The sequence below is a fragment of the Mesoplodon densirostris genome, chromosome 4, assembly GCF_025265405.1.
Source record: "Mesoplodon densirostris isolate mMesDen1 chromosome 4, mMesDen1 primary haplotype, whole genome shotgun sequence".
Taxonomy (NCBI): domain Eukaryota; kingdom Metazoa; phylum Chordata; class Mammalia; order Artiodactyla; family Ziphiidae; genus Mesoplodon; species Mesoplodon densirostris.
This window is the reverse complement of record NC_082664.1, coordinates 51,826,068-51,853,977: the sequence shown is the minus strand read 5'-3', so window position 1 is coordinate 51,853,977 and position 27,910 is coordinate 51,826,068. Positions and strand designations below refer to the sequence as shown.

Genomic DNA, 27,910 nt, shown 5'->3' with positions numbered 1-27,910 from the left:
ACCGCCAGCCCCAGTCCTCTCGCTGCGCTCTGACCGAAGCCCGAGCCTCAGCTCCAGCGCCGCCCGCCCCGGCGGGGGAGCAGACAAGCCTCTCGGGCTGGTGAGTGCCGCTCAGCACCGATCCTCTGTGCGGGAATCTCTCCGCTTTGCCCTACCCAGGTATGTGGGGAGTTTCTTGCCTTTTGGGAGGTCTGGGGTCTTCTGCCAGTGTTCAGTAGGTGTTCTGTAGGAGTTGTTCCACGTGTAGCTGTATTTCTGGTGTATCTGTGGGGAGGAAGGTGATCTCCGCGTCTTACTCTCTATTTTTAGGTTTTTTTTTTTTTTTTTTTTTTGCAGTATACGGGCCTCTCACTGTTGTGGCCTCTCCCGTTGCGGAGCACAGGCTCCGGACGCACAGGCTCAGCGTCTATGGCTCACGGGCCCAGCGGCTCCGTGGCATGTGGGATCTTCCCGGACCGGGGCACGAACCAACATCCCCTGCATCGGCAGGCGGACTCCCAACCACTGCGCCAGCAGGGAAGCCCGGCAAGAGCTTTTAAGTTTCATTAGGTCCCATTTGTTTATTTTTGTTTTTATTTCCATTACTCTAGGAGGTGGATCAAAAAAAGATCTTGCTGTGATTTATGTCAAAAAATGTTCTTCCTATGTTTTCCTCTAAGAGTTTGATAGTGTCTGGCCTTACATTTAGGTCTTTAATCCATTTTGAGCTTATTTTTGTGTATGGTGTTAGGGAGTGATCTAATCTCATACTTTTACATGTCCCTATCCAGTTTTCCCAGCACCACTTATTGAAGAGACTGTCCTTTCTCCACTGTACACTCCTGCCTCCTTTATCAAAGATAAGGTGACCATATGTGTGTGGGGTTACCTCTGGGCTTTCTATCCTGTTCCATTGATCTATCTTTCTGTTTTTGTCCCAGTACCATACTGTCTTGATTACTGTAGCTTTGTAGTATAGCCTGAAGTCAGGGAGCCTGATTCCTCCAGCTCCATTTTTCGTTCTCAAGATTGCTTTGGCGATGTGACGTCCTCCAACGCATGCTGTGGCGGCCATTGTTGAGAGCTGCTGTTCGGCAAGGGTGCCCTCGTTGCCTGCCTTCCTGCCCACACTCCCGCCTGCTGGCCCTGACCTCTGTCATCATGCCTCGGGGCCAGAAGAGGAAGCGCCATGCCCAGGAGAAACGCCCCCAGGCCCGGGGGGAGACTCAGAGTCTCAAGGGTGCCCAGGCCACTGAGGTGGCGGCGGTGGCAGAGATAGAAGAGTCGCCCTCCTGCCCCGCTTCTGTTTCTCGGGGTACTTCCCCGAGCTCCCCTGCTGCTGGCACTCACCAGGAGCCTCAGGGAGCCCCAGCCACTAGCTCTCGTGATGCAGGGGTTTCATGCCCAGGATCTGAAGAGGGTGCCCGGAGCCAAGATGAGAAAAGTGCAAGTACCGCCCAGGCAGCACCTTCCATTCACAGCACTTACAGTGATCCTCTGACCAGGAATGTCTGCGAGTTGGAGCAGTTCCTGCTGGAGAAGTACAAGACGAAGGAGCCCATCCCGAAGGCTACACTGCTGAAGACTGTCAACAGGAAGTACAAGAAGCACTTCCCTGAGATCCTCAGGAGAGCCTCTGAGTACATGGAGCTGGTCTTTGACCTCGAGCTGAAGGAAGTCGACCCCAGCAGTCACTCCTACGCCCTCAGCAAGCTGGGCCTCCCCAGCGAGGGAAATCCGAGTGGTGTGTCGGGGCTGCGCACGGCCTGTTTCCTGATAACTGTCCTGAGCAAGATCTTCACGAAGGGCAACCGGGCCACTGAGGAGGAGCTCTGGGAATTCCTCAATGCGTTGGGTTTGTATGCTGGGAGGAGGCACTCGATCTCTGGGGAGCCCAGTGGGCTCATCAAAGATTTCGTGCAGCAGAAGTACCTGACGTACCTCCAGGTGCCCAACAGCGATCCTCCACGCTATGTGTTCCTGTGGGGCCCGAGAGCCTGCGCTGAAACCAGCAAGATGAAAGTGCTGGAGTTTCTGGCCAAGATCAATGATACCGTCCCCAGGGCCTTCGCAGATCTCTATGAGGAGGCTCTGAAAGATGAGGTAGAGAGAGCAGGAGTGAGAGCCGCGGCCGGGGCTGTAGCTGTTGCTGAGCGCAGAGCACCTTCCAGGGCCAAGGCCCGCAGCCCCTCCCACATGTAGGGAGGGAGGCAGCGGGCAGATTGCTCACTTTGTTTTGGAAGAGAGCAGTCAAGCTCCTAAATAGTGCAGAATAGTATTGGTTGAGGGAACAATATGTTCTTACAGTTTTAAGTAGTATGGTAGTTTAGGTGCAGTTAGTTTTAATAAAATATATATCTTTTTTTCTTCTTTCCATATGAAGAATACCTAGTTAAAGATAGACAGATGATAGGTAGATAAGTAGGTAGAGAGATGCTAGATAGATTTATGATAGAGATGTTTAGTATCTTTTCAAATGTTATTACTGCATTGAAGGTTTATTTTGCTTCAGAATCAAAGTGTATTAATGTCATGGATGTCATGTTTATTGATGTTCAGTTTTAAGATTAAGAGTTTGCTATTTGTAAAAAAACCCTGAAAAGCCTTCACTATTTTCCTTTTGCTACAGAACAAGGTAACATGGCATTGGAATAGGATTTTTCATGGAAATGAGAAAGAATCCCACAAAATATTTGGGATCTCAAAATGGTGATACAAAAGTAAAAGCTGGTTAATTCTTAGTTTGCCTTCTTCTCTTTCTCTTTGCTTGTAAAATTAAAGAATATATCCCTAGCTTTGCTTAGGTTATTCAAACTGTTTGAAAATTAAATCATGGTAAATAAGAAAAAAAAAAAAAGAGATTGCTTTGGCTATTCGGGGTCTTTTGTGTTTCCATACAAATTGCGAAATTTTTTGCTCCAGTTCTGTGAAAAATGCCAGGGGTAGTTTGATAGGGATTGCATTGAATCTGTAGATTGCTTTGGGTAGTAGAGTCATTTTCACAATGTTGATTCTTCCAGTCCAAGAACATGGTACATCTCTCCATCTATTTGTATCATCTTTAATTTCTTTCATCAGTGTCTTATAATTTTCTGCATACAGGTCTTTTGTCTCCTTAGGTAGGTTTATTCCTAGATATTTTATTCTTTTTGTTGCAATGGTAAATGGGAGTGTTTCCTTGATTTCACTTTCAGATTTTTCATCATTAGTATATAGGAATGCCAGAGATTTCTGTGCATTAATTTTGTATCCTGCAACTTTACCAAATTCATTGATTAGCTCTAGTAGTTTTCTGGTAGCATCTTTAGGATTCTCTATGTATAGTATCATGTCATCTGCAAACAGTGACAGCTTTACTTCTTCTTTTCCGATTTGGATTCCTTTTATTTCCTTTTCTTCTCTGATTGTTGTGGCTAAAACTTCCAAAACTATGTTAAATAAGAGTGGTGAGAGTGGGCAACCTTGTCTTGTTCCTGATCTTAGTGGAAATGGTTTCAGTTTTTCACCATTGAGGACGATGCTGGCTGTGGGTTTGTCATATATGGCCTTTATTATGTTGAGGAAAGTTCCCTCTGTGCCTACTTTCTGCAGGGTTTTTATCATAAATGGGTGTTGAATTTTGTCGAAAGCTTTCTCTGCATCTATTGAGGTGATCATATGGTTTTTCTCCTTCAGTTTGTTAATATGGTGTATCACGTTGATTGATTTGCATATATTGAAGAATCCTTGCATTCCTGGAATAAACCCCACTTGATCATGGTGTATGATCCTTTTAATGTGCTGTTGGATTCTGTTTGCTAGTATTTTGTTGAGGATTTTTGCATCTATGTTCATCAGTGATATTGGCCTGTAGTTTTCTTTCTTTGTGACATCCTTGTCTGGTTTTGGTATCAAGGTGATGGTGGCCTCGTAGAATGAGTTTGGGAGTGTTCCTCCCTCTGCTATATTTTGGAAGAGTTTCAGAAGGATAGGTGTTAGCTCTTCTCTAAATGCTTGATAGAATTCGCCTGTGAAGCCATCTGGTCCTGGGCTTTTGTTTGTTGGAAGATTTTTTTATCACAGTTTCAATTTCAGTGCTTGTGATTGGTCTGTTCATATTTTCTATTTCTTCCTGATTCAGTCTTGGCAGGTTGTGCATTTCTAAGAATTTGTCCATTTCTTCCAGGTTGTCCAATTTATTGGCATAGAGTTGCTTGTAGTAATCTCTCATGATCTTTTGTATTTCTGCAGTGTCAGTTGTTACGAAGATTTTCGCCGTTTGATATTATGTGGAGCTGGGAGGTCTCTTGTGGACCAGTGTCCTGAGGTTGGCTCTCCCACCTCAGAGGCACAGCACTGACTCCTGGCTCCTCAATTTGGGATGATTTGTTGTCTATTCATGTATTCCACAGATGCAGGGTACATCAAGTTGATTGTGGAGCTTTAATCCGCTGCTTCTGAGGCTGCTGGGAGAGGTTTCCCTTTCTCTTCTTTGTTCTCACAGCTCCTGGGTCTCAGCTTTGGATTTGGCCCCGCCTCTGCGTGTAGGTCGCCGGAGGGCGTCTGTTCTTCGCTCAGACAGGACAGGGTTAAAGGAGCAGCCTCTTCGGGGGCTCTGGCTCACTCAGGCCCGGCGGGAGGGAGGGGCACGGAGTGCGGGGCGAGCCTGCAGCGGCAGAGGTCGGCGTGACGTTGCACCAGCCCGAGGCGCGCCGTGCGTTCTCTCAGGGAAGCCGCCCCTGGATCCCGGGACCCCGGCAGTGGCAGGCTGCACAGGCTCCCGGAAGGGCGGTGTGGACAGTGACCTGCGCTCGCACACAGGCTTCTTGGCGGCGGCAGCAGCAGCCCCAGCGTCCCACGCCCGTCTCTGGGCTCCGCGCTTTCAGCCGAGACTCGCGCCCATCTCTGGAGCTCCTTTACGCGGCGCTCTTAATCCCCTCTCCTCGCGCACCAGGAAACCAAGAGGGAAGAAAAAGTCTCCTGCCTCTTCGGCAGCTCCAGAGTTTTCCCGGACTCCCTCCCGGCTAGCTGTGGCACATTAGCCCCCTTCAGGCTGAGTTCTCGCCGCCAGCCCCAGTCCTCTCGCTGCGCTCTGACCGAAGCCCGAGCCTCAGCTCCAGCGCCGCCCGCCCCGGCGGGGGAGCAGACAAGCCTCTCGGGCTGGTGAGTGCCGCTCAGCACCGATCCTCTGTGCGGGAATCTCTCCGCTTTGCCCTACCCAGGTATGTGGGGAGTTTCTTGCCTTTTGGGAGGTCTGGGGTCTTCTGCCAGTGTTCAGTAGGTGTTCTGTAGGAGTTGTTCCACGTGTAGCTGTATTTCTGGTGTATCTGTGGGGAGGAAGGTGATCTCCGCGTCTTACTCTCTATTTTTAGGTTTTTTTTTTTTTTTTTTTTTTGCAGTATACGGGCCTCTCACTGTTGTGGCCTCTCCCGTTGCGGAGCACAGGCTCCGGACGCACAGGCTCAGCGTCTATGGCTCACGGGCCCAGCGGCTCCGTGGCATGTGGGATCTTCCCGGACCGGGGCACGAACCAACATCCCCTGCATCGGCAGGCGGACTCCCAACCACTGCGCCAGCAGGGAAGCCCGGCAAGAGCTTTTAAGTTTCATTAGGTCCCATTTGTTTATTTTTGTTTTTATTTCCATTACTCTAGGAGGTGGATCAAAAAAAGATCTTGCTGTGATTTATGTCAAAAAATGTTCTTCCTATGTTTTCCTCTAAGAGTTTGATAGTGTCTGGCCTTACATTTAGGTCTTTAATCCATTTTGAGCTTATTTTTGTGTATGGTGTTAGGGAGTGATCTAATCTCATACTTTTACATGTCCCTATCCAGTTTTCCCAGCACCACTTATTGAAGAGACTGTCCTTTCTCCACTGTACACTCCTGCCTCCTTTATCAAAGATAAGGTGACCATATGTGTGTGGGGTTACCTCTGGGCTTTCTATCCTGTTCCATTGATCTATCTTTCTGTTTTTGTCCCAGTACCATACTGTCTTGATTACTGTAGCTTTGTAGTATAGCCTGAAGTCAGGGAGCCTGATTCCTCCAGCTCCATTTTTCGTTCTCAAGATTGCTTTGGCGATGTGACGTCCTCCAACGCATGCTGTGGCGGCCATTGTTGAGAGCTGCTGTTCGGCAAGGGTGCCCTCGTTGCCTGCCTTCCTGCCCACACTCCCGCCTGCTGGCCCTGACCTCTGTCATCATGCCTCGGGGCCAGAAGAGGAAGCGCCATGCCCAGGAGAAACGCCCCCAGGCCCGGGGGGAGACTCAGAGTCTCAAGGGTGCCCAGGCCACTGAGGTGGCGGCGGTGGCAGAGATAGAAGAGTCGCCCTCCTGCCCCGCTTCTGTTTCTCGGGGTACTTCCCCGAGCTCCCCTGCTGCTGGCACTCACCAGGAGCCTCAGGGAGCCCCAGCCACTAGCTCTCGTGATGCAGGGGTTTCATGCCCAGGATCTGAAGAGGGTGCCCGGAGCCAAGATGAGAAAAGTGCAAGTACCGCCCAGGCAGCACCTTCCATTCACAGCACTTACAGTGATCCTCTGACCAGGAATGTCTGCGAGTTGGAGCAGTTCCTGCTGGAGAAGTACAAGACGAAGGAGCCCATCCCGAAGGCTACACTGCTGAAGATTGTCAACAGGAAGTACAAGAAGCACTTCCCTGAGATCCTCAGGAGAGCCTCTGAGTACATGGAGCTGGTCTTTGACCTCGAGCTGAAGGAAGTCGACCCCAGCAGTCACTCCTACGCCCTCAGCAAGCTGGGCCTCCCCAGCGAGGGAAATCCGAGTGGTGTGTCGGGGCTGCGCACGGCCTGTTTCCTGATAACTGTCCTGAGCAAGATCTTCACGAAGGGCAACCGGGCCACCGAGGAGGAGCTCTGGGAATTCCTCAATGCGTTGGGTTTGTATGCTGGGAGGAGGCACTCGATCTCTGGGGAGCCCAGTGGGCTCATCAAAGATTTCGTGCAGCAGAAGTACCTGACGTACCTCCAGGTGCCCAACAGCGATCCTCCACGCTATGTGTTCCTGTGGGGCCCGAGAGCCTGCGCTGAAACCAGCAAGATGAAAGTGCTGGAGTTTCTGGCCAAGATCAATGATACCGTCCCCAGGGCCTTCGCAGATCTCTATGAGGAGGCTCTGAAAGATGAGGTAGAGAGAGCAGGAGTGAGAGCCGCGGCCGGGGCTGTAGCTGTTGCTGAGCGCAGAGCACCTTCCAGGGCCAAGGCCCGCAGCCCCTCCCACATGTAGGGAGGGAGGCAGCGGGCAGATTGCTCACTTTGTTTTGGAAGAGAGCAGTCAAGCTCCTAAATAGTGCAGAATAGTATTGGTTGAGGGAACAATATGTTCTTACAGTTTTAAGTAGTATGGTAGTTTAGGTGCAGTTAGTTTTAATAAAATATATATCTTTTTTTCTTCTTTCCATATGAAGAATACCTAGTTAAAGATAGACAGATGATAGGTAGATAAGTAGGTAGAGAGATGCTAGATAGATTTATGATAGAGATGTTTAGTATCTTTTCAAATGTTATTACTGCATTGAAGGTTTATTTTGCTTCAGAATCAAAGTGTATTAATGTCATGGATGTCATGTTTATTGATGTTCAGTTTTAAGATTAAGAGTTTGCTATTTGTAAAAAAACCCTGAAAAGCCTTCACTATTTTCCTTTTGCTACAGAACAAGGTAACATGGCATTGGAATAGGATTTTTCATGGAAATGAGAAAGAATCCCACAAAATATTTGGGATCTCAAAATGGTGATACAAAAGTAAAAGCTGGTTAATTCTTAGTTTGCCTTCTTCTCTTTCTCTTTGCTTGTAAAATTAAAGAATATATCCCTAGCTTTGCTTAGGTTATTCAAACTGTTTGAAAATTAAATCATGGTAAATAAGAAAAAAAAAAAAAGAGATTGCTTTGGCTATTCGGGGTCTTTTGTGTTTCCATACAAATTGCGAAATTTTTTGCTCCAGTTCTGTGAAAAATGCCAGGGGTAGTTTGATAGGGATTGCATTGAATCTGTAGATTGCTTTGGGTAGTAGAGTCATTTTCACAATGTTGATTCTTCCAGTCCAAGAACATGGTACATCTCTCCATCTATTTGTATCATCTTTAATTTCTTTCATCAGTGTCTTATAATTTTCTGCATACAGGTCTTTTGTCTCCTTAGGTAGGTTTATTCCTAGATATTTTATTCTTTTTGTTGCAATGGTAAATGGGAGTGTTTCCTTGATTTCACTTTCAGATTTTTCATCATTAGTATATAGGAATGCCAGAGATTTCTGTGCATTAATTTTGTATCCTGCAACTTTACCAAATTCATTGATTAGCTCTAGTAGTTTTCTGGTAGCATCTTTAGGATTCTCTATGTATAGTATCATGTCATCTGCAAACAGTGACAGCTTTACTTCTTCTTTTCCGATTTGGATTCCTTTTATTTCCTTTTCTTCTCTGATTGTTGTGGCTAAAACTTCCAAAACTATGTTAAATAAGAGTGGTGAGAGTGGGCAACCTTGTCTTGTTCCTGATCTTAGTGGAAATGGTTTCAGTTTTTCACCATTGAGGACGATGCTGGCTGTGGGTTTGTCATATATGGCCTTTATTATGTTGAGGAAAGTTCCCTCTGTGCCTACTTTCTGCAGGGTTTTTATCATAAATGGGTGTTGAATTTTGTCGAAAGCTTTCTCTGCATCTATTGAGGTGATCATATGGTTTTTCTCCTTCAGTTTGTTAATATGGTGTATCACGTTGATTGATTTGCATATATTGAAGAATCCTTGCATTCCTGGAATAAACCCCACTTGATCATGGTGTATGATCCTTTTAATGTGCTGTTGGATTCTGTTTGCTAGTATTTTGTTGAGGATTTTTGCATCTATGTTCATCAGTGATATTGGCCTGTAGTTTTCTTTCTTTGTGACATCCTTGTCTGGTTTTGGTATCAAGGTGATGGTGGCCTCGTAGAATGAGTTTGGGAGTGTTCCTCCCTCTGCTATATTTTGGAAGAGTTTCAGAAGGATAGGTGTTAGCTCTTCTCTAAATGCTTGATAGAATTCGCCTGTGAAGCCATCTGGTCCTGGGCTTTTGTTTGTTGGAAGATTTTTTTATCACAGTTTCAATTTCAGTGCTTGTGATTGGTCTGTTCATATTTTCTATTTCTTCCTGATTCAGTCTTGGCAGGTTGTGCATTTCTAAGAATTTGTCCATTTCTTCCAGGTTGTCCAATTTATTGGCATAGAGTTGCTTGTAGTAATCTCTCATGATCTTTTGTATTTCTGCAGTGTCAGTTGTTACGAAGATTTTCGCCGTTTGATATTATGTGGAGCTGGGAGGTCTCTTGTGGACCAGTGTCCTGAGGTTGGCTCTCCCACCTCAGAGGCACAGCACTGACTCCTGGCTCCTCAATTTGGGATGATTTGTTGTCTATTCATGTATTCCACAGATGCAGGGTACATCAAGTTGATTGTGGAGCTTTAATCCGCTGCTTCTGAGGCTGCTGGGAGAGGTTTCCCTTTCTCTTCTTTGTTCTCACAGCTCCTGGGTCTCAGCTTTGGATTTGGCCCCGCCTCTGCGTGTAGGTCGCCGGAGGGCGTCTGTTCTTCGCTCAGACAGGACAGGGTTAAAGGAGCAGCCTCTTCGGGGGCTCTGGCTCACTCAGGCCCGGCGGGAGGGAGGGGCACGGAGTGCGGGGCGAGCCTGCAGCGGCAGAGGTCGGCGTGACGTTGCACCAGCCCGAGGCGCGCCGTGCGTTCTCTCAGGGAAGCCGCCCCTGGATCCCGGGACCCCGGCAGTGGCAGGCTGCACAGGCTCCCGGAAGGGCGGTGTGGACAGTGACCTGCGCTCGCACACAGGCTTCTTGGCGGCGGCAGCAGCAGCCCCAGCGTCCCACGCCCGTCTCTGGGCTCCGCGCTTTCAGCCGAGACTCGCGCCCATCTCTGGAGCTCCTTTACGCGGCGCTCTTAATCCCCTCTCCTCGCGCACCAGGAAACCAAGAGGGAAGAAAAAGTCTCCTGCCTCTTCGGCAGCTCCAGAGTTTTCCCGGACTCCCTCCCGGCTAGCTGTGGCACATTAGCCCCCTTCAGGCTGAGTTCTCGCCGCCAGCCCCAGTCCTCTCGCTGCGCTCTGACCGAAGCCCGAGCCTCAGCTCCAGCGCCGCCCGCCCCGGCGGGGGAGCAGACAAGCCTCTCGGGCTGGTGAGTGCCGCTCAGCACCGATCCTCTGTGCGGGAATCTCTCCGCTTTGCCCTACCCAGGTATGTGGGGAGTTTCTTGCCTTTTGGGAGGTCTGGGGTCTTCTGCCAGTGTTCAGTAGGTGTTCTGTAGGAGTTGTTCCACGTGTAGCTGTATTTCTGGTGTATCTGTGGGGAGGAAGGTGATCTCCGCGTCTTACTCTCTATTTTTAGGTTTTTTTTTTTTTTTTTTTTTTGCAGTATACGGGCCTCTCACTGTTGTGGCCTCTCCCGTTGCGGAGCACAGGCTCCGGACGCACAGGCTCAGCGTCTATGGCTCACGGGCCCAGCGGCTCCGTGGCATGTGGGATCTTCCCGGACCGGGGCACGAACCAACATCCCCTGCATCGGCAGGCGGACTCCCAACCACTGCGCCAGCAGGGAAGCCCGGCAAGAGCTTTTAAGTTTCATTAGGTCCCATTTGTTTATTTTTGTTTTTATTTCCATTACTCTAGGAGGTGGATCAAAAAAAGATCTTGCTGTGATTTATGTCAAAAAATGTTCTTCCTATGTTTTCCTCTAAGAGTTTGATAGTGTCTGGCCTTACATTTAGGTCTTTAATCCATTTTGAGCTTATTTTTGTGTATGGTGTTAGGGAGTGATCTAATCTCATACTTTTACATGTCCCTATCCAGTTTTCCCAGCACCACTTATTGAAGAGACTGTCCTTTCTCCACTGTACACTCCTGCCTCCTTTATCAAAGATAAGGTGACCATATGTGTGTGGGGTTACCTCTGGGCTTTCTATCCTGTTCCATTGATCTATCTTTCTGTTTTTGTCCCAGTACCATACTGTCTTGATTACTGTAGCTTTGTAGTATAGCCTGAAGTCAGGGAGCCTGATTCCTCCAGCTCCATTTTTCGTTCTCAAGATTGCTTTGGCGATGTGACGTCCTCCAACGCATGCTGTGGCGGCCATTGTTGAGAGCTGCTGTTCGGCAAGGGTGCCCTCGTTGCCTGCCTTCCTGCCCACACTCCCGCCTGCTGGCCCTGACCTCTGTCATCATGCCTCGGGGCCAGAAGAGGAAGCGCCATGCCCAGGAGAAACGACCCCAGGCCCGGGGGGAGACTCAGAGTCTCAAGGGTGCCCAGGCCACTGAGGTGGCGGCGGTGGCAGAGATAGAAGAGTCGCCCTCCTGCCCCGCTTCTGTTTCTCGGGGTACTTCCCCAAGCTCCCCTGCTGCTGGCACTCACCAGGAGCCTCAGGGAGCCCCAGCCACTAGCTCTCGTGATGCAGGGGTTTCATGCCCAGGATCTGAAGAGGGTGCCCGGAGCCAAGATGAGAAAAGTGCAAGTACCGCCCAGGCAGCACCTTCCATTCACAGCACTTACAGTGATCCTCTGACCAGGAATGTCTGCGAGTTGGAGCAGTTCCTGCTGGAGAAGTACAAGACGAAGGAGCCCATCCCGAAGGCTACACTGCTGAAGATTGTCAACAGGAAGTACAAGAAGCACTTCCCTGAGATCCTCAGGAGAGCCTCTGAGTACATGGAGCTGGTCTTTGACCTCGAGCTGAAGGAAGTCAACCCCAGCAGTCACTCCTACACCCTCAGCAAGCTGGGCCTCCCCAGCGAGGGAAATCCGAGTGGTGTGTCGGGGCTGCGCACGGCCTGTTTCCTGATAACTGTCCTGAGCAAGATCTTCACGAAGGGCAACCGGGCCACCGAGGAGGAGCTCTGGGAATTCCTCAATGCGTTGGGTTTGTATGCTGGGAGGAGGCACTCGATCTCTGGGGAGCCCAGTGGGCTCATCAAAGATTTCGTGCAGCAGAAGTACCTGACGTACCTCCAGGTGCCCAACAGCGATCCTCCACGCTATGTGTTCCTGTGGGGCCCGAGAGCCTGCGCTGAAACCAGCAAGATGAAAGTGCTGGAGTTTCTGGCCAAGATCAATGATACCGTCCCCAGGGCCTTCGCAGATCTCTATGAGGAGGCTCTGAAAGATGAGGTAGAGAGAGCAGGAGTGAGAGCCGCGGCCGGGGCTGTAGCTGTTGCTGAGCGCAGAGCACCTTCCAGGGCCAAGGCCCGCAGCCCCTCCCACATGTAGGGAGGGAGGCAGCGGGCAGATTGCTCACTTTGTTTTGGAAGAGAGCAGTCAAGCTCCTAAATAGTGCAGAATAGTATTGGTTGAGGGAACAATATGTTCTTACAGTTTTAAGTAGTATGGTAGTTTAGGTGCAGTTAGTTTTAATAAAATATATATCTTTTTTTCTTCTTTCCATATGAAGAATACCTAGTTAAAGATAGACAGATGATAGGTAGATAAGTAGGTAGAGAGATGCTAGATAGATTTATGATAGAGATGTTTAGTATCTTTTCAAATGTTATTACTGCATTGAAGGTTTATTTTGCTTCAGAATCAAAGTGTATTAATGTCATGGATGTCATGTTTATTGATGTTCAGTTTTAAGATTAAGAGTTTGCTATTTGTAAAAAAACCCTGAAAAGCCTTCACTATTTTCCTTTTGCTACAGAACAAGGTAACATGGCATTGGAATAGGATTTTTCATGGAAATGAGAAAGAATCCCACAAAATATTTGGGATCTCAAAATGGTGATACAAAAGTAAAAGCTGGTTAATTCTTAGTTTGCCTTCTTCTCTTTCTCTTTGCTTGTAAAATTAAAGAATATATCCCTAGCTTTGCTTAGGTTATTCAAACTGTTTGAAAATTAAATCATGGTAAATAAGAAAAAAAAAAAAAGAGATTGCTTTGGCTATTCGGGGTCTTTTGTGTTTCCATACAAATTGCGAAATTTTTTGCTCCAGTTCTGTGAAAAATGCCAGGGGTAGTTTGATAGGGATTGCATTGAATCTGTAGATTGCTTTGGGTAGTAGAGTCATTTTCACAATGTTGATTCTTCCAGTCCAAGAACATGGTACATCTCTCCATCTATTTGTATCATCTTTAATTTCTTTCATCAGTGTCTTATAATTTTCTGCATACAGGTCTTTTGTCTCCTTAGGTAGGTTTATTCCTAGATATTTTATTCTTTTTGTTGCAATGGTAAATGGGAGTGTTTCCTTGATTTCACTTTCAGATTTTTCATCATTAGTATATAGGAATGCCAGAGATTTCTGTGCATTAATTTTGTATCCTGCAACTTTACCAAATTCATTGATTAGCTCTAGTAGTTTTCTGGTAGCATCTTTAGGATTCTCTATGTATAGTATCATGTCATCTGCAAACAGTGACAGCTTTACTTCTTCTTTTCCGATTTGGATTCCTTTTATTTCCTTTTCTTCTCTGATTGTTGTGGCTAAAACTTCCAAAACTATGTTAAATAAGAGTGGTGAGAGTGGGCAACCTTGTCTTGTTCCTGATCTTAGTGGAAATGGTTTCAGTTTTTCACCATTGAGGACGATGCTGGCTGTGGGTTTGTCATATATGGCCTTTATTATGTTGAGGAAAGTTCCCTCTGTGCCTACTTTCTGCAGGGTTTTTATCATAAATGGGTGTTGAATTTTGTCGAAAGCTTTCTCTGCATCTATTGAGGTGATCATATGGTTTTTCTCCTTCAGTTTGTTAATATGGTGTATCACGTTGATTGATTTGCATATATTGAAGAATCCTTGCATTCCTGGAATAAACCCCACTTGATCATGGTGTATGATCCTTTTAATGTGCTGTTGGATTCTGTTTGCTAGTATTTTGTTGAGGATTTTTGCATCTATGTTCATCAGTGATATTGGCCTGTAGTTTTCTTTCTTTGTGACATCCTTGTCTGGTTTTGGTATCAAGGTGATGGTGGCCTCGTAGAATGAGTTTGGGAGTGTTCCTCCCTCTGCTATATTTTGGAAGAGTTTCAGAAGGATAGGTGTTAGCTCTTCTCTAAATGCTTGATAGAATTCGCCTGTGAAGCCATCTGGTCCTGGGCTTTTGTTTGTTGGAAGATTTTTTTATCACAGTTTCAATTTCAGTGCTTGTGATTGGTCTGTTCATATTTTCTATTTCTTCCTGATTCAGTCTTGGCAGGTTGTGCATTTCTAAGAATTTGTCCATTTCTTCCAGGTTGTCCAATTTATTGGCATAGAGTTGCTTGTAGTAATCTCTCATGATCTTTTGTATTTCTGCAGTGTCAGTTGTTACGAAGATTTTCGCCGTTTGATATTATGTGGAGCTGGGAGGTCTCTTGTGGACCAGTGTCCTGAGGTTGGCTCTCCCACCTCAGAGGCACAGCACTGACTCCTGGCTCCTCAATTTGGGATGATTTGTTGTCTATTCATGTATTCCACAGATGCAGGGTACATCAAGTTGATTGTGGAGCTTTAATCCGCTGCTTCTGAGGCTGCTGGGAGAGGTTTCCCTTTCTCTTCTTTGTTCTCACAGCTCCTGGGTCTCAGCTTTGGATTTGGCCCCGCCTCTGCGTGTAGGTCGCCGGAGGGCGTCTGTTCTTCGCTCAGACAGGACAGGGTTAAAGGAGCAGCCTCTTCGGGGGCTCTGGCTCACTCAGGCCCGGCGGGAGGGAGGGGCACGGAGTGCGGGGCGAGCCTGCAGCGGCAGAGGTCGGCGTGACGTTGCACCAGCCCGAGGCGCGCCGTGCGTTCTCTCAGGGAAGCCGCCCCTGGATCCCGGGACCCCGGCAGTGGCAGGCTGCACAGGCTCCCGGAAGGGCGGTGTGGACAGTGACCTGCGCTCGCACACAGGCTTCTTGGCGGCGGCAGCAGCAGCCCCAGCGTCCCACGCCCGTCTCTGGGCTCCGCGCTTTCAGCCGAGACTCGCGCCCATCTCTGGAGCTCCTTTACGCGGCGCTCTTAATCCCCTCTCCTCGCGCACCAGGAAACCAAGAGGGAAGAAAAAGTCTCCTGCCTCTTCGGCAGCTCCAGAGTTTTCCCGGACTCCCTCCCGGCTAGCTGTGGCACATTAGCCCCCTTCAGGCTGAGTTCTCGCCGCCAGCCCCAGTCCTCTCGCTGCGCTCTGACCGAAGCCCGAGCCTCAGCTCCAGCGCCGCCCGCCCCGGCGGGGGAGCAGACAAGCCTCTCGGGCTGGTGAGTGCCGCTCAGCACCGATCCTCTGTGCGGGAATCTCTCCGCTTTGCCCTACCCAGGTATGTGGGGAGTTTCTTGCCTTTTGGGAGGTCTGGGGTCTTCTGCCAGTGTTCAGTAGGTGTTCTGTAGGAGTTGTTCCACGTGTAGCTGTATTTCTGGTGTATCTGTGGGGAGGAAGGTGATCTCCGCGTCTTACTCTCTATTTTTAGGTTTTTTTTTTTTTTTTTTTTTTGCAGTATACGGGCCTCTCACTGTTGTGGCCTCTCCCGTTGCGGAGCACAGGCTCCGGACGCACAGGCTCAGCGTCTATGGCTCACGGGCCCAGCGGCTCCGTGGCATGTGGGATCTTCCCGGACCGGGGCACGAACCAACATCCCCTGCATCGGCAGGCGGACTCCCAACCACTGCGCCAGCAGGGAAGCCCGGCAAGAGCTTTTAAGTTTCATTAGGTCCCATTTGTTTATTTTTGTTTTTATTTCCATTACTCTAGGAGGTGGATCAAAAAAAGATCTTGCTGTGATTTATGTCAAAAAATGTTCTTCCTATGTTTTCCTCTAAGAGTTTGATAGTGTCTGGCCTTACATTTAGGTCTTTAATCCATTTTGAGCTTATTTTTGTGTATGGTGTTAGGGAGTGATCTAATCTCATACTTTTACATGTCCCTATCCAGTTTTCCCAGCACCACTTATTGAAGAGACTGTCCTTTCTCCACTGTACACTCCTGCCTCCTTTATCAAAGATAAGGTGACCATATGTGTGTGGGGTTACCTCTGGGCTTTCTATCCTGTTCCATTGATCTATCTTTCTGTTTTTGTCCCAGTACCATACTGTCTTGATTACTGTAGCTTTGTAGTATAGCCTGAAGTCAGGGAGCCTGATTCCTCCAGCTCCATTTTTCGTTCTCAAGATTGCTTTGGCGATGTGACGTCCTCCAACGCATGCTGTGGCGGCCATTGTTGAGAGCTGCTGTTCGGCAAGGGTGCCCTCGTTGCCTGCCTTCCTGCCCACACTCCCGCCTGCTGGCCCTGACCTCTGTCATCATGCCTCGGGGCCAGAAGAGGAAGCGCCATGCCCAGGAGAAACGACCCCAGGCCCGGGGGGAGACTCAGAGTCTCAAGGGTGCCCAGGCCACTGAGGTGGCGGCGGTGGCAGAGATAGAAGAGTCGCCCTCCTGCCCCGCTTCTGTTTCTCGGGGTACTTCCCCAAGCTCCCCTGCTGCTGGCACTCACCAGGAGCCTCAGGGAGCCCCAGCCACTAGCTCTCGTGATGCAGGGGTTTCATGCCCAGGATCTGAAGAGGGTGCCCGGAGCCAAGATGAGAAAAGTGCAAGTACCGCCCAGGCAGCACCTTCCATTCACAGCACTTACAGTGATCCTCTGACCAGGAATGTCTGCGAGTTGGAGCAGTTCCTGCTGGAGAAGTACAAGACGAAGGAGCCCATCCCGAAGGCTACACTGCTGAAGATTGTCAACAGGAAGTACAAGAAGCACTTCCCTGAGATCCTCAGGAGAGCCTCTGAGTACATGGAGCTGGTCTTTGACCTCGAGCTGAAGGAAGTCAACCCCAGCAGTCACTCCTACACCCTCAGCAAGCTGGGCCTCCCCAGCGAGGGAAATCCGAGTGGTGTGTCGGGGCTGCGCACGGCCTGTTTCCTGATAACTGTCCTGAGCAAGATCTTCACGAAGGGCAACCGGGCCACCGAGGAGGAGCTCTGGGAATTCCTCAATGCGTTGGGTTTGTATGCTGGGAGGAGGCACTCGATCTCTGGGGAGCCCAGTGGGCTCATCAAAGATTTCGTGCAGCAGAAGTACCTGACGTACCTCCAGGTGCCCAACAGCGATCCTCCACGCTATGTGTTCCTGTGGGGCCCGAGAGCCTGCGCTGAAACCAGCAAGATGAAAGTGCTGGAGTTTCTGGCCAAGATCAATGATACCGTCCCCAGGGCCTTCGCAGATCTCTATGAGGAGGCTCTGAAAGATGAGGTAGAGAGAGCAGGAGTGAGAGCCGCGGCCGGGGCTGTAGCTGTTGCTGAGCGCAGAGCACCTTCCAGGGCCAAGGCCCGCAGCCCCTCCCACATGTAGGGAGGGAGGCAGCGGGCAGATTGCTCACTTTGTTTTGGAAGAGAGCAGTCAAGCTCCTAAATAGTGCAGAATAGTATTGGTTGAGGGAACAATATGTTCTTACAGTTTTAAGTAGTATGGTAGTTTAGGTGCAGTTAGTTTTAATAAAATATATATCTTTTTTTCTTCTTTCCATATGAAGAATACCTAGTTAAAGATAGACAGATGATAGGTAGATAAGTAGGTAGAGAGATGCTAGATAGATTTATGATAGAGATGTTTAGTATCTTTTCAAATGTTATTACTGCATTGAAGGTTTATTTTGCTTCAGAATCAAAGTGTATTAATGTCATGGATGTCATGTTTATTGATGTTCAGTTTTAAGATTAAGAGTTTGCTATTTGTAAAAAAACCCTGAAAAGCCTTCACTATTTTCCTTTTGCTACAGAACAAGGTAACATGGCATTGGAATAGGATTTTTCATGGAAATGAGAAAGAATCCCACAAAATATTTGGGATCTCAAAATGGTGATACAAAAGTAAAAGCTGGTTAATTCTTAGTTTGCCTTCTTCTCTTTCTCTTTGCTTGTAAAATTAAAGAATATATCCCTAGCTTTGCTTAGGTTATTCAAACTGTTTGAAAATTAAATCATGGTAAATAAGAAAAAAAAAAAAAGAGATTGCTTTGGCTATTCGGGGTCTTTTGTGTTTCCATACAAATTGCGAAATTTTTTGCTCCAGTTCTGTGAAAAATGCCAGGGGTAGTTTGATAGGGATTGCATTGAATCTGTAGATTGCTTTGGGTAGTAGAGTCATTTTCACAATGTTGATTCTTCCAGTCCAAGAACATGGTACATCTCTCCATCTATTTGTATCATCTTTAATTTCTTTCATCAGTGTCTTATAATTTTCTGCATACAGGTCTTTTGTCTCCTTAGGTAGGTTTATTCCTAGATATTTTATTCTTTTTGTTGCAATGGTAAATGGGAGTGTTTCCTTGATTTCACTTTCAGATTTTTCATCATTAGTATATAGGAATGCCAGAGATTTCTGTGCATTAATTTTGTATCCTGCAACTTTACCAAATTCATTGATTAGCTCTAGTAGTTTTCTGGTAGCATCTTTAGGATTCTCTATGTATAGTATCATGTCATCTGCAAACAGTGACAGCTTTACTTCTTCTTTTCCGATTTGGATTCCTTTTATTTCCTTTTCTTCTCTGATTGTTGTGGCTAAAACTTCCAAAACTATGTTAAATAAGAGTGGTGAGAGTGGGCAACCTTGTCTTGTTCCTGATCTTAGTGGAAATGGTTTCAGTTTTTCACCATTGAGGACGATGCTGGCTGTGGGTTTGTCATATATGGCCTTTATTATGTTGAGGAAAGTTCCCTCTGTGCCTACTTTCTGCAGGGTTTTTATCATAAATGGGTGTTGAATTTTGTCGAAAGCTTTCTCTGCATCTATTGAGATGATCATATGGTTTTTCTCCTTCAGTTTGTTAATATGGTGTATCACGTTGATTGATTTGCATATATTGAAGAATCCTTGCATTCCTGGAATAAACCCCACTTGATCATGGTGTATGATCCTTTTAATGTGCTGTTGGATTCTGTTTGCTAGTATTTTGTTGAGGATTTTTGCATCTATGTTCATCAGTGATATTGGCCTGTAGTTTTCTTTCTTTGTGACATCCTTGTCTGGTTTTGGTATCAAGGTGATGGTGGCCTCGTAGAATGAGTTTGGGAGTGTTCCTCCCTCTGCTATATTTTGGAAGAGTTTCAGAAGGATAGGTGTTAGCTCTTCTCTAAATGCTTGATAGAATTCGCCTGTGAAGCCATCTGGTCCTGGGCTTTTGTTTGTTGGAAGATTTTTTATCACAGTTTCAATTTCAGTGCTTGTGATTGGTCTGTTCATATTTTCTATTTCTTCCTGATTCAGTCTTGGCAGGTTGTGCATTTCTAAGAATTTGTCCATTTCTTCCAGGTTGTCCATTTTATTGGCATAGAGTTGCTTGTAGTAATCTCTCATGATCTTTTGTATTTCTGCAGTGTCAGTTGTTACTTCTCCTTTTTCATTTCTAATTCTATTGATTTGAGTCTTCTCCCTTTTTCTCTTGATGAGTCTGGCTAATGGTTTATCAATTTTGTTTATCTTCTCAAAGAACCACCTTTTAGTTTTATTGATCTTTGCTATCGTTTCCTTCATTTCTTTTTCATTTATTTCTGATCTGATTTTTATGATTCCTTTCCTTCTGCTAACTTTGGGATGTTTTTGTTCTTCTTTCTCTAATTGCTTTAGGTGCAAGGTTAGGTTGTTTGCTCGAGATGTTTCCTGTTTCTTAAGGTGGGATTGTATTGCTATAAACTTCCCTCTTAGAACTGCTTTTGCTGCATCCCATAGGTTTTGGGTCGTCGTGTCTCCATTGTCATTTGTTTCTAGGTATTTTTAAATTTTCCCTTTGATTTCTTCGGTGATCACTTCCTTATTAAGTAGTGTATTGTTTAGCCTCCATGTGCTTGTATTTTTTACAGATCTTTTCCTGTAATTGATATCTAGTCTCATAGCATTGTGGTCGGAAAAGATACTTGATACAATTTCAACTTTCTTAAATTTACCAAGGCTTGATTTGTGACCCAAGATATGATCTATCCTGGAGAATGTTCCATGAGCACTTGAGAAAAATGTGTATTCTGTTGTTTTTGGATGGAATGTCCTATAAATATCAATTAAGTCCATCTTGTTTAATGTATCACTTAAAGCTTGTGTTTCCTTATGTATTTTCATTTTGGATGATGTGTCCGTTGGCGAAAGTGGGATGTTAAAAGTCCCCTACTATGAATATGTTACTGTCGATTTCCCCTTTTATGGCTGTTAGTATTTGCCTTATGTATTGAGGTGCTCCAATGTTGGGTGCATAAATATTTACAATTGTTATATCTTCTTCTTGGATCGATCCCTTGATCATTATGTAGTGTCCTTCTTTGTCTCTTCTAGTAGTCTTTATTTTAAAGTCTATTTTGTCTGATATGAGAATTGCTACTCCAGCTTTCTTTTGGTTTCCATTTGCATGGAATATCTTTTGCCATCCCCTTACTTTCAGTCTGTATGTGTCTCTAGGTCTGAAGTGGGTCTCTTGTAGACAGCATATATATGGGTCTTGTTTTTGTATCCATTCAGCCAATCTGTGTCTTTTGGTGGGAGCATTTAGTCCATTTACATTTAAGGTAATTATTGATATGTATGTTCCTATTCCCATTTTCTTAATTGTTTTGGGTTCGTTATTGTAGGTCTTTTACTTCTGTTGTGTTTCTTGCCTAGAGAAGTTCCTTTAGCATTTGTTGTAAAGCTGGTTTGGTGGTGCTGAACTCTCTCAGCTTTTGCTTGTCTGTAAAGGTTTTAATTTCTCCATCAAATCTGAATGAGATCCTTGCTGGGTAGAGTAATCTTGGTTGCAGGTTTTTCTCCTTCATCACTTTAATTATGTCCTGCCACTCCCTTCTGGCTTGTAGAGTTTCTGCTGAGAGATCAGCTGTTATCCTGATGGGGATTCCCTTGTGTGTTATTTGTTGTTTTTGCCTTGCTGCTTTTAATATGATTTCTTTGTGTTTAGTTTTTGACAGTTTGATTAATATGTGTCTTGGCGTATTTCTCCTTGGATTTATTCTGTATGGGACTCTCTGTGCCTCTTGGACTTGATTAACTATTTCCTTTCCCATATTAGGGAAGTTTTCAACTATAATCTCTTCAAATATTTTCTCAGTCCCTTTCTTTTTCTCTTCTTCTTCTGGAACCCCTATAATTCGAATGTTGGTGCGTTTAATGTTGTCCCAGAGGTCTCTGAGACTGTCCTCTGTTCTTTTCATTCTTTTTTCTTTATTTTGCTCTGCAGCAGTTATTTCCACTATTTTATCTTCCACCTCACTTATCCGTTCTTCTGCCTCAGTTATTCTGCTCTTGATCCCATCTAGAGTATTTTTTATTTCACGTATTGTGTTTTTAATCGATGCTTGATTCATCTTTAGTTCTTCTAGGTCCTTGTTAACTGTTTCTTGCATTTTGTCTATTCTATTTCCAAGATTTTGGATCTGGGAAATAGAATCTTGGATCATCTTTACCATCATTATTCTGAATTCTTTTTCAGGTAGACTGCCTATTACCTCTTCATTTGTTAGGTCTGGTGGGTTTTTATCTTGCTCCTTATCCTGCTGTGTGTTTTTCTGTCTTCTCATTTTGCTTATGTTACTGTGTTTGGGGTCTCCTTTTTGCAGGCTGCAGGTTCGTAGTTCCCGTTGTTTTTGGTGTCTGTCCCCAGTGGCTAAGGTTGGTTTAGTGGGTTGTGTAGGCTTCCTGGTGGAGGGGACTAGTGCCTGTGTTCTGGTGGATGAGGCTGGATCTTGTCTTTCTGGTGGGCAGGTCCACGTCTGGTGGTGTGTTTTGGGGTGTCTGCGGACTTTTTATGATTTTAGGCCACCTCTCTGCTAATGGGTGGCGTTGTGTTCCTGTCTTGCTAGTTGTTTGGCATAGGGTGTCCAGCACTGTAGCTTGCTGGTCGTTGAGGAAGCTGGGTGCTGCTGTTGAGATGGAGATCTCTGGAAGATTTTCGCCGTTTGATATTATGTGGAGCTGGGAGGTCTCTTGTGGACCAGTGTCCTGAAGTTGGCTCTCCCACCTCAGAGGCACAGCACTGACTCCTGGCTCCTCAGTTTCGGATGATTTGTTGTCTATTCATGTATTCCACAGATGCAGGGTACATCAAGTTGATTGTGGAGCTTTAATCCGCTGCTTCTGAGGCTGCTGGGAGAGGTTTCCCTTTCTCTTCTTTGTTCTCACAGCTCCTGGGTCTCAGCTTTAGATTTGGCCCAGCCTCTGCGTGTAGGTCACCGGAGGGTGTCTGTTCTTCGCTCAGACAGGACAGGGTTAAAGGAGCAGCCTCTTCGGGGACTCTGGCTCACTCAGGCCGGGCGGGAGGGAGGGGCACGGAGTGCGGGGCGAGCCTGCAGCAGCAGAGGTTGGCGTGACGTTGCACCAGCCCGAGGCGCGCCGTGCGTTCTCCCAGGGAAGCCACCCCTGGATCCTGGGACCCCGGCAGTGGCGGGCTGCACAGGCTCCCGGAAGGGCAGTGTGGACAGTGACCTGCGCTCGCACACAGGCTTCTTGGCGGCGGCAGCAGCAGCCCCAGCGTCCCACGCCCGTCACTGGGCTCCGCGCTTTCAGTCGTGACTCGCGCCCGTCTGTGGAGCCCCTTTAAGCAGCGCTCTTAATCCCCTCTCCTCGCGCACCAGGAAACCAAGAGGGAAGAAAAAGTCTCTTGCCTCTTCGGCAGCTCCAGAGTTTTCCTGGACTCCCTGCCGGCTAGCTGTGGCACATTAGCCCCCTTCAGGCTGAGTTCTCGCCGCCAGCCCCAGTCCTCTCCCTGCGCTCTGACCGAAGCCTGAGCCTCAGCTTCCAGCGCCGCCCACCCCAGCGGGCGAGCAGACAAGCCCCTCGGGCTGGTGAGTGCCGCTCGGCACCGATCCTCTGTGCGGGAATCTCTCCGCTTTGCCCTACCCAGGTATGTGGGGAGTTTCTTGCCTTTTGGGAGGTCTGGGGTCTTCTGCCAGCGTTCAGTAGGTGTTCTGTAGGAGTTGTTCCACGTGTAGCTGTATTTCTGGTGTATCCGTGGGGAGGAAGGTGATCTCCGCATCTTCCATATTGTCTTCATTACTGTAGCTTTGTAGTATAGTCTGAAGTCAGGGAATCTAATTACTCCAGCTCCGTTTTTTCCCCTCAAGACCGCTTTGGCTATTCGGGGTCTTTTGTGTCTCCATACAAATTTTAAGATTTTTTGTTCTAGCTCTGTAAAAAATGCCATTGGTAATTTGATAGGGATCGCACTGAATCTGTAGATTGCTTTCAGTAGTATAGTCATTTTCACAATATTGAATCTTCCAATCCAAGAGCATGGTATATCTCTCTATCTGTTTGTATCATCTTTAATTTCTTTCATCATTGTCTTATAGTTTTCTGCATACAGGTCTTTTGTTTCCCTAGGTATTTTATTCTTTTTGTTGCAATGGTAAATGGGCGTGTTTCCTTAATTTCTCTTTCAGATTTTTCATCATTAGGGTATAGGAATGCAAGAGATTTCTGTGCATTAATTTTGTATCCTGCATCTTTACCAAATTCATCGATTAGCTCTCCTAGTTTTCTGGTGGCATCTTTAGGATTCTCTACATGTAGTATCATGGCATCTGCAACAGTGACAGTTTTACTTCTTCTTTCCAATTTCAATTCCTTTTATTTCTTTTTCTTCTCTGACTGCCGTGGCTAGGACTTCAAAAACTATGTTGAATAACAGTGGTGAGAGTGGACATCAGGATCTTGTTCCTGATCTTAGAGGAAATGCTTTCAGTTTTTCACCATTGAGAACGATGTTTGCTGTGGGTTTTTGTATATGGCCTTTATTATGTTGAGGTAGGTTCCCTCTATGCCCATTTTCTGGAGAGTTATCATAAATGGGTGTTGAATTTTGTCAAAAGCTTTTTCGGCATCTATTGAGGTAATCATATGGTTTTTATCCTTCAATCTGTTAATATGGTGTATCACATTGATTGATTTGCGTATATTGAAGAATCCTCAAATCCCTAGGATAAATCCCACTTGATTATGGTGTATGATCCTTTTAATGTGTTATTGGATTCTGTTTGCTAGTATTTTGTTGAGGATTTTTGCACCTATATTCATCAGTGATATTGGTCTGTAATTTTCTTTTTTTGTAGTATCTTTGTCTGGTTTTGTTATCAGGGTGATGGACGGCCACATAGCATGAGTTTGGGAGTTTTCCTTCTACAGTTTTTTGGAAGAGTTTGAGAAGGATAGGTGTTAGCTCTTCTCTAAATGTTTGATAGAATTCACCTGTGAAGCCATCTGGTCCTGGACTTTTGTTTGTTGGAAGATTTTTAATCACAGTTTCAATTTCATTACTTGTGATTGGTCTGTTCATACTTTCTATTTCTTCCTGGTTCAGTCTTGGAAGTTATACCTTTCTAAGAATTTGTCCATTTCTTCCACGCTGTCCATTTTATTGGCATAGAGTTGCTTGTAGTACTCTCTTAGGATTCTTTGTATTTCTGTGGTGTCTGCTGTAACTTCTTTTTTCATTTCTTATTGATTTGAGTCCTCTCCCTCTTTTTCTTGATAAGTCTGGCTAATGGTTTATCAATTTTGTTAATCTTGTCAAAGAACCAGCTTTTAGTTTTATTGATCTTTGCTACTGCTGTCTTTGTTTGTATTTCATGTATTTCTGCTCTGATCTTTATGATTTCTTTCCTTCTGCTGACTTTGGGTTTTGTTTGTTCTTCTTCCTCTAGTTCCTTTAGGTATAACATTAGATTGTTTATTTGAGATTTTTCTTGTTTCTTCAGGTAGGCTTGTATTGCTATAAACTTCCCTCTTAGAACTGCTTTTGCTGCATCCCATAGGTTTTGGATTATCGTGTTTTCATTGTCATTTGTCTCTAGGTATTTTTTGAGTTCCTCTTTGATTTCTTTAGTGATCTTTTGGTTATTTAGTAATGTACTGTTAGCCTCCATGTGTTTGCGTTTTTTACGTCTTTTTCCCTGTAATTGATTTCTAATCTCATAGCGTTGTGGTCAGAAAAGATGCTTGATATGACTTCAATTTTCTTAAATTTACTGAGGTTTGATTTGTGACCCAGGATGTGATCTATCCTGGGGAATGTTCCCTGTGCAGATGAGAAGAAAGTGTAATCTGCTGTTTTTTGGATGGAATGTCCTATAAATATCAATTAAATCTATCTGGTCTATTGTGTCATTAAAAGGTTGTGTTTCCTTATTAATTTTCTGTTTGGATGATCTGTCCATTGGTGTAAGTGAGGTGTTAAAGTCCCGCACTATTATTGTGTTACTGTCTGTTTCCTCTTTTAGAGCTGTTAGCAGTTGCCGTATATTGCTCCTAAGTTGGGTGCATATATATTTATAATTGTTATATCTTCTTCTTGGATTGAGCCCTTGATCATTATGTGTATCCTTCCTTGTCTCTTGTAACATTCTTTATTTTAAGGTCTATTTTGTCTGATATGAGTATTACTACTCCAGCTTTCTTTTGATTTCCATTTGCATGGAATATCTTTTTCCAGTCCCTCACTTCAGTCTGTATGTGTCGCTAGGTCTGAAGTGGGTCTCTTGTACACAGCATATATATATATATATATATATATATATATAAAATAAGACCCATATATATTATACATATATATATGAGTCTTATTTTTGTATCCATTCAGCAAGACTGTGTCTTTTGTTTGGAGCATTTAATCCATTCACATTTAAGGTAATTATCAATATGTATGTTCCTATTACCATTTTCTTAATTTGGGGGGATTTGTTTTTGTAGGTCTTTTTCTTCTCTTGTGTTTCCCACTTAGAGAAGTTTCTTTAGTATTTGTTGTAGAGCTGGTTTGGTGGTGCTGAATTCTCTTAGCTTTTGTTTGTCTGTAAAGCCTTTGATTTCTGCATCAAATCTGGGTGAGATACTTGGCAGGTAGAGCAATCTTGGTTGTAGGCTCTCCCCTTTCATCACTTTAAATATGTCATGCCACTCCCTTCTGGCTTGTAGTTTCTGCTGAGAAATCAGCTGTTAACCTTATCGGAGTTCCCTTGTATGTTACTTTTCATTTTTCCCTTGCTGCTTTCAATAATTTTTCTTTGTCTTTAATTTTTGCCAGTTTTTTTGCCAATTTGATTACTATGTGTCTTGGCATGTTTCTCCTTAGGTTTATCCTGTATGGCACTCTCTGTGCTTCCTGGACTTGGGTGGCTATTTCCTTTCCCATGTTAGGGAAGTTTTCATCTATAATCTCTTCAAATGTTTTCTCAGGTCCTTTCTCTCTCTCTTCTCCTTTTGGGACCCCTATAATGCGAATGTTGGTGTGTTTAATGTTGTCCCAGAGGTCTCTTAGGCTGTCTTCATTTCTTTTCATTCTTTTTTCTTTATTCTGTTCCGCAGCAGTGAATTCCACCATTCTGTCTTCCAGGTCACTTATCTGTTCTTCTGCCTCAGTTATTCTGCTACTGATTCCTTCTAGTGTATTTTTCATTTCAGTTATTGTATTGTTCATCTCTGTTTGTTTGTACTGTAATTCTTCTACGTCTTCCTTAAACATTTCTTGCATCTTCTTGATCTTTGCCTCCATTCTTTTTCCGAGGTCCTAGATCATCTTCACTATCATTATTCTGAATTCTTTCTCTGGAAGGTTGCCTATCTCCACTTCATTTAGTAGTTTTTCTGGGGTTTTATCTTGTTCCTTCATCTGGTACATAGCCCTCTGCCTTTTCATCTTGTCTATCTTTCTGTGAATGTGGTTTTTGTTCAACAGGCTGCAGGACTGTAGTTCTTGCTTCTGCTGTCTGCCCTCTGGTGGATGAGGCTATCTAAGAGGCTTGTGCAAGTTTCCTGATGGGAGGGACTGGTGGTGGGTAGAGCTGGCTGTTGCTCGGGTGGGCAGAGCTCAATAAAACTTTAATCCACTTCTCTGCTGATGGGTGGGGCTGGGTTCCCTCCCTGCTGGTTGTTTGGCCTGAGGCGACCCAACACTGGAGCCTACCTGGGCTCTTTTGTAGGGCTAATGGCGGACTCTGGGAAGGCTCACACCAAGGAGTACTTCCCAAAACTTCTGCTGCCAGTGTCCTTGTCCTCACAGTGAGACAGAGCCACCCCCCACCTCTGCAGGAGACACTCCAACACTAGCAGGTAGGTCTGGTTCAGTCTCCTATGGGGTCACTGCTCCTTCCCCTGGGTCCCGATGTGCACACTACTTTGTGCGTGCCCTCCAAGAGTGGAGTCTCTGTTTCCCCCAGTCCTGTCGAAGTCCCGCAATCAAATCTCACTAGCCTTCAAAGTCTGATTCTCTAGGATTTCCTCCTCTAGTTGCCAGACCCCCAGGGAAGCCTGATGTGGGGCTCAGAACCTTCACTCCAGTGGGTGGACTTCTGTGGTATAAGTGTTCTCCAGTTTGTGAGTCACCACCTAGCAGTTATGGGATTTGATTTTATTGTGATTGTGCCCCTCCTACCATCTCATTGTGGCTTCTCCTTTGTCTTTGGATGTGGGGTATCTTTTTTGGTGAGTTCCAGTGTCTTCCGGTTGATGATTGTTCAGCAGTTAGTTGTGATTCCAGCGCTCTCACAAGAGGGAGTGAGAGCACGTCCTTCTACTCTGCCATATTGAACCAATCTCCTAATCTCTTTAATACTAGTATCTTTCCCCCTTAAGTATGGCATCAGTCTAAATAACCAGTTCTGCTATAGACTGAACGTCTGTGTGCCTCCAAAATTCATATGTTGAAACCTAATGACCCATGTGATGGTATTTGGAGGTGGGGCCTTTCAGAAGTGATTAGGTCATGAGGATGGAGGCCTCATGAATGGGATTACTGCCTTCAGAAAAGAGACTCCAGAGAGTTCCCTTACCCCTTATGCCATGTGAGAACACAGCAAGAAGATGGTCTATGAAACAGGAAGTGGGTCCTCACCAGACATCAAATCTTCCAGAGCCTTGATCTCAGACTTCCAGCCTCTAGAACTGTGAGAAATAAATATCTGACATTTATAAGCTAACTGGTTCACGGTACTTTGTTGCAGCAGTCCCAACTGACTAATACAAGTTCTTATATGAGTTATTCACAACC

General features: G+C 45.6%; 4 protein-coding genes across 5 annotated transcripts in view; 3 read left to right on the top strand and 1 right to left on the bottom strand.

Moving 5' to 3' along the window:
* The window catches only part of L2HGDH (L-2-hydroxyglutarate dehydrogenase), a 99,828-nt gene that overhangs the window by 45,885 nt on the left and 26,033 nt on the right, over positions 1-27,910 (bottom strand). Inside the window, exon 5 of one of the 2 annotated variants that reach the window (XM_060096247.1) lies at positions 16,382-17,133. The exons of the other annotated variant lie outside the window; for it this stretch is intronic. Coding sequence (XP_059952230.1) covers positions 16,441-17,133 — 693 coding nt within the window. The 3' untranslated portion in view covers positions 16,382-16,440. Of the gene's footprint in view, positions 1-16,381; positions 17,134-27,910 lie in introns of those variants that run through there. 2 annotated transcript variants of the gene reach the window in all.
* LOC132488269 (melanoma-associated antigen B4-like) lies at positions 1,141-2,181 on the top strand. The gene has a single exon (XM_060096245.1). It carries the CDS (start codon positions 1,141-1,143, stop codon positions 2,179-2,181), a length of 1,041 nt encoding a protein of 346 aa, XP_059952228.1.
* LOC132489189 (melanoma-associated antigen B4-like) lies at positions 6,162-7,202 on the top strand. Its single transcript, XM_060098121.1, has one exon. The coding sequence runs from the start codon at positions 6,162-6,164 to the stop codon at positions 7,200-7,202; it is 1,041 nt and encodes a 346-aa protein (XP_059954104.1).
* LOC132489166 (melanoma-associated antigen B4-like) lies at positions 11,183-12,223 on the top strand. The gene has a single exon (XM_060098100.1). It carries the CDS (start codon positions 11,183-11,185, stop codon positions 12,221-12,223), a length of 1,041 nt encoding a protein of 346 aa, XP_059954083.1.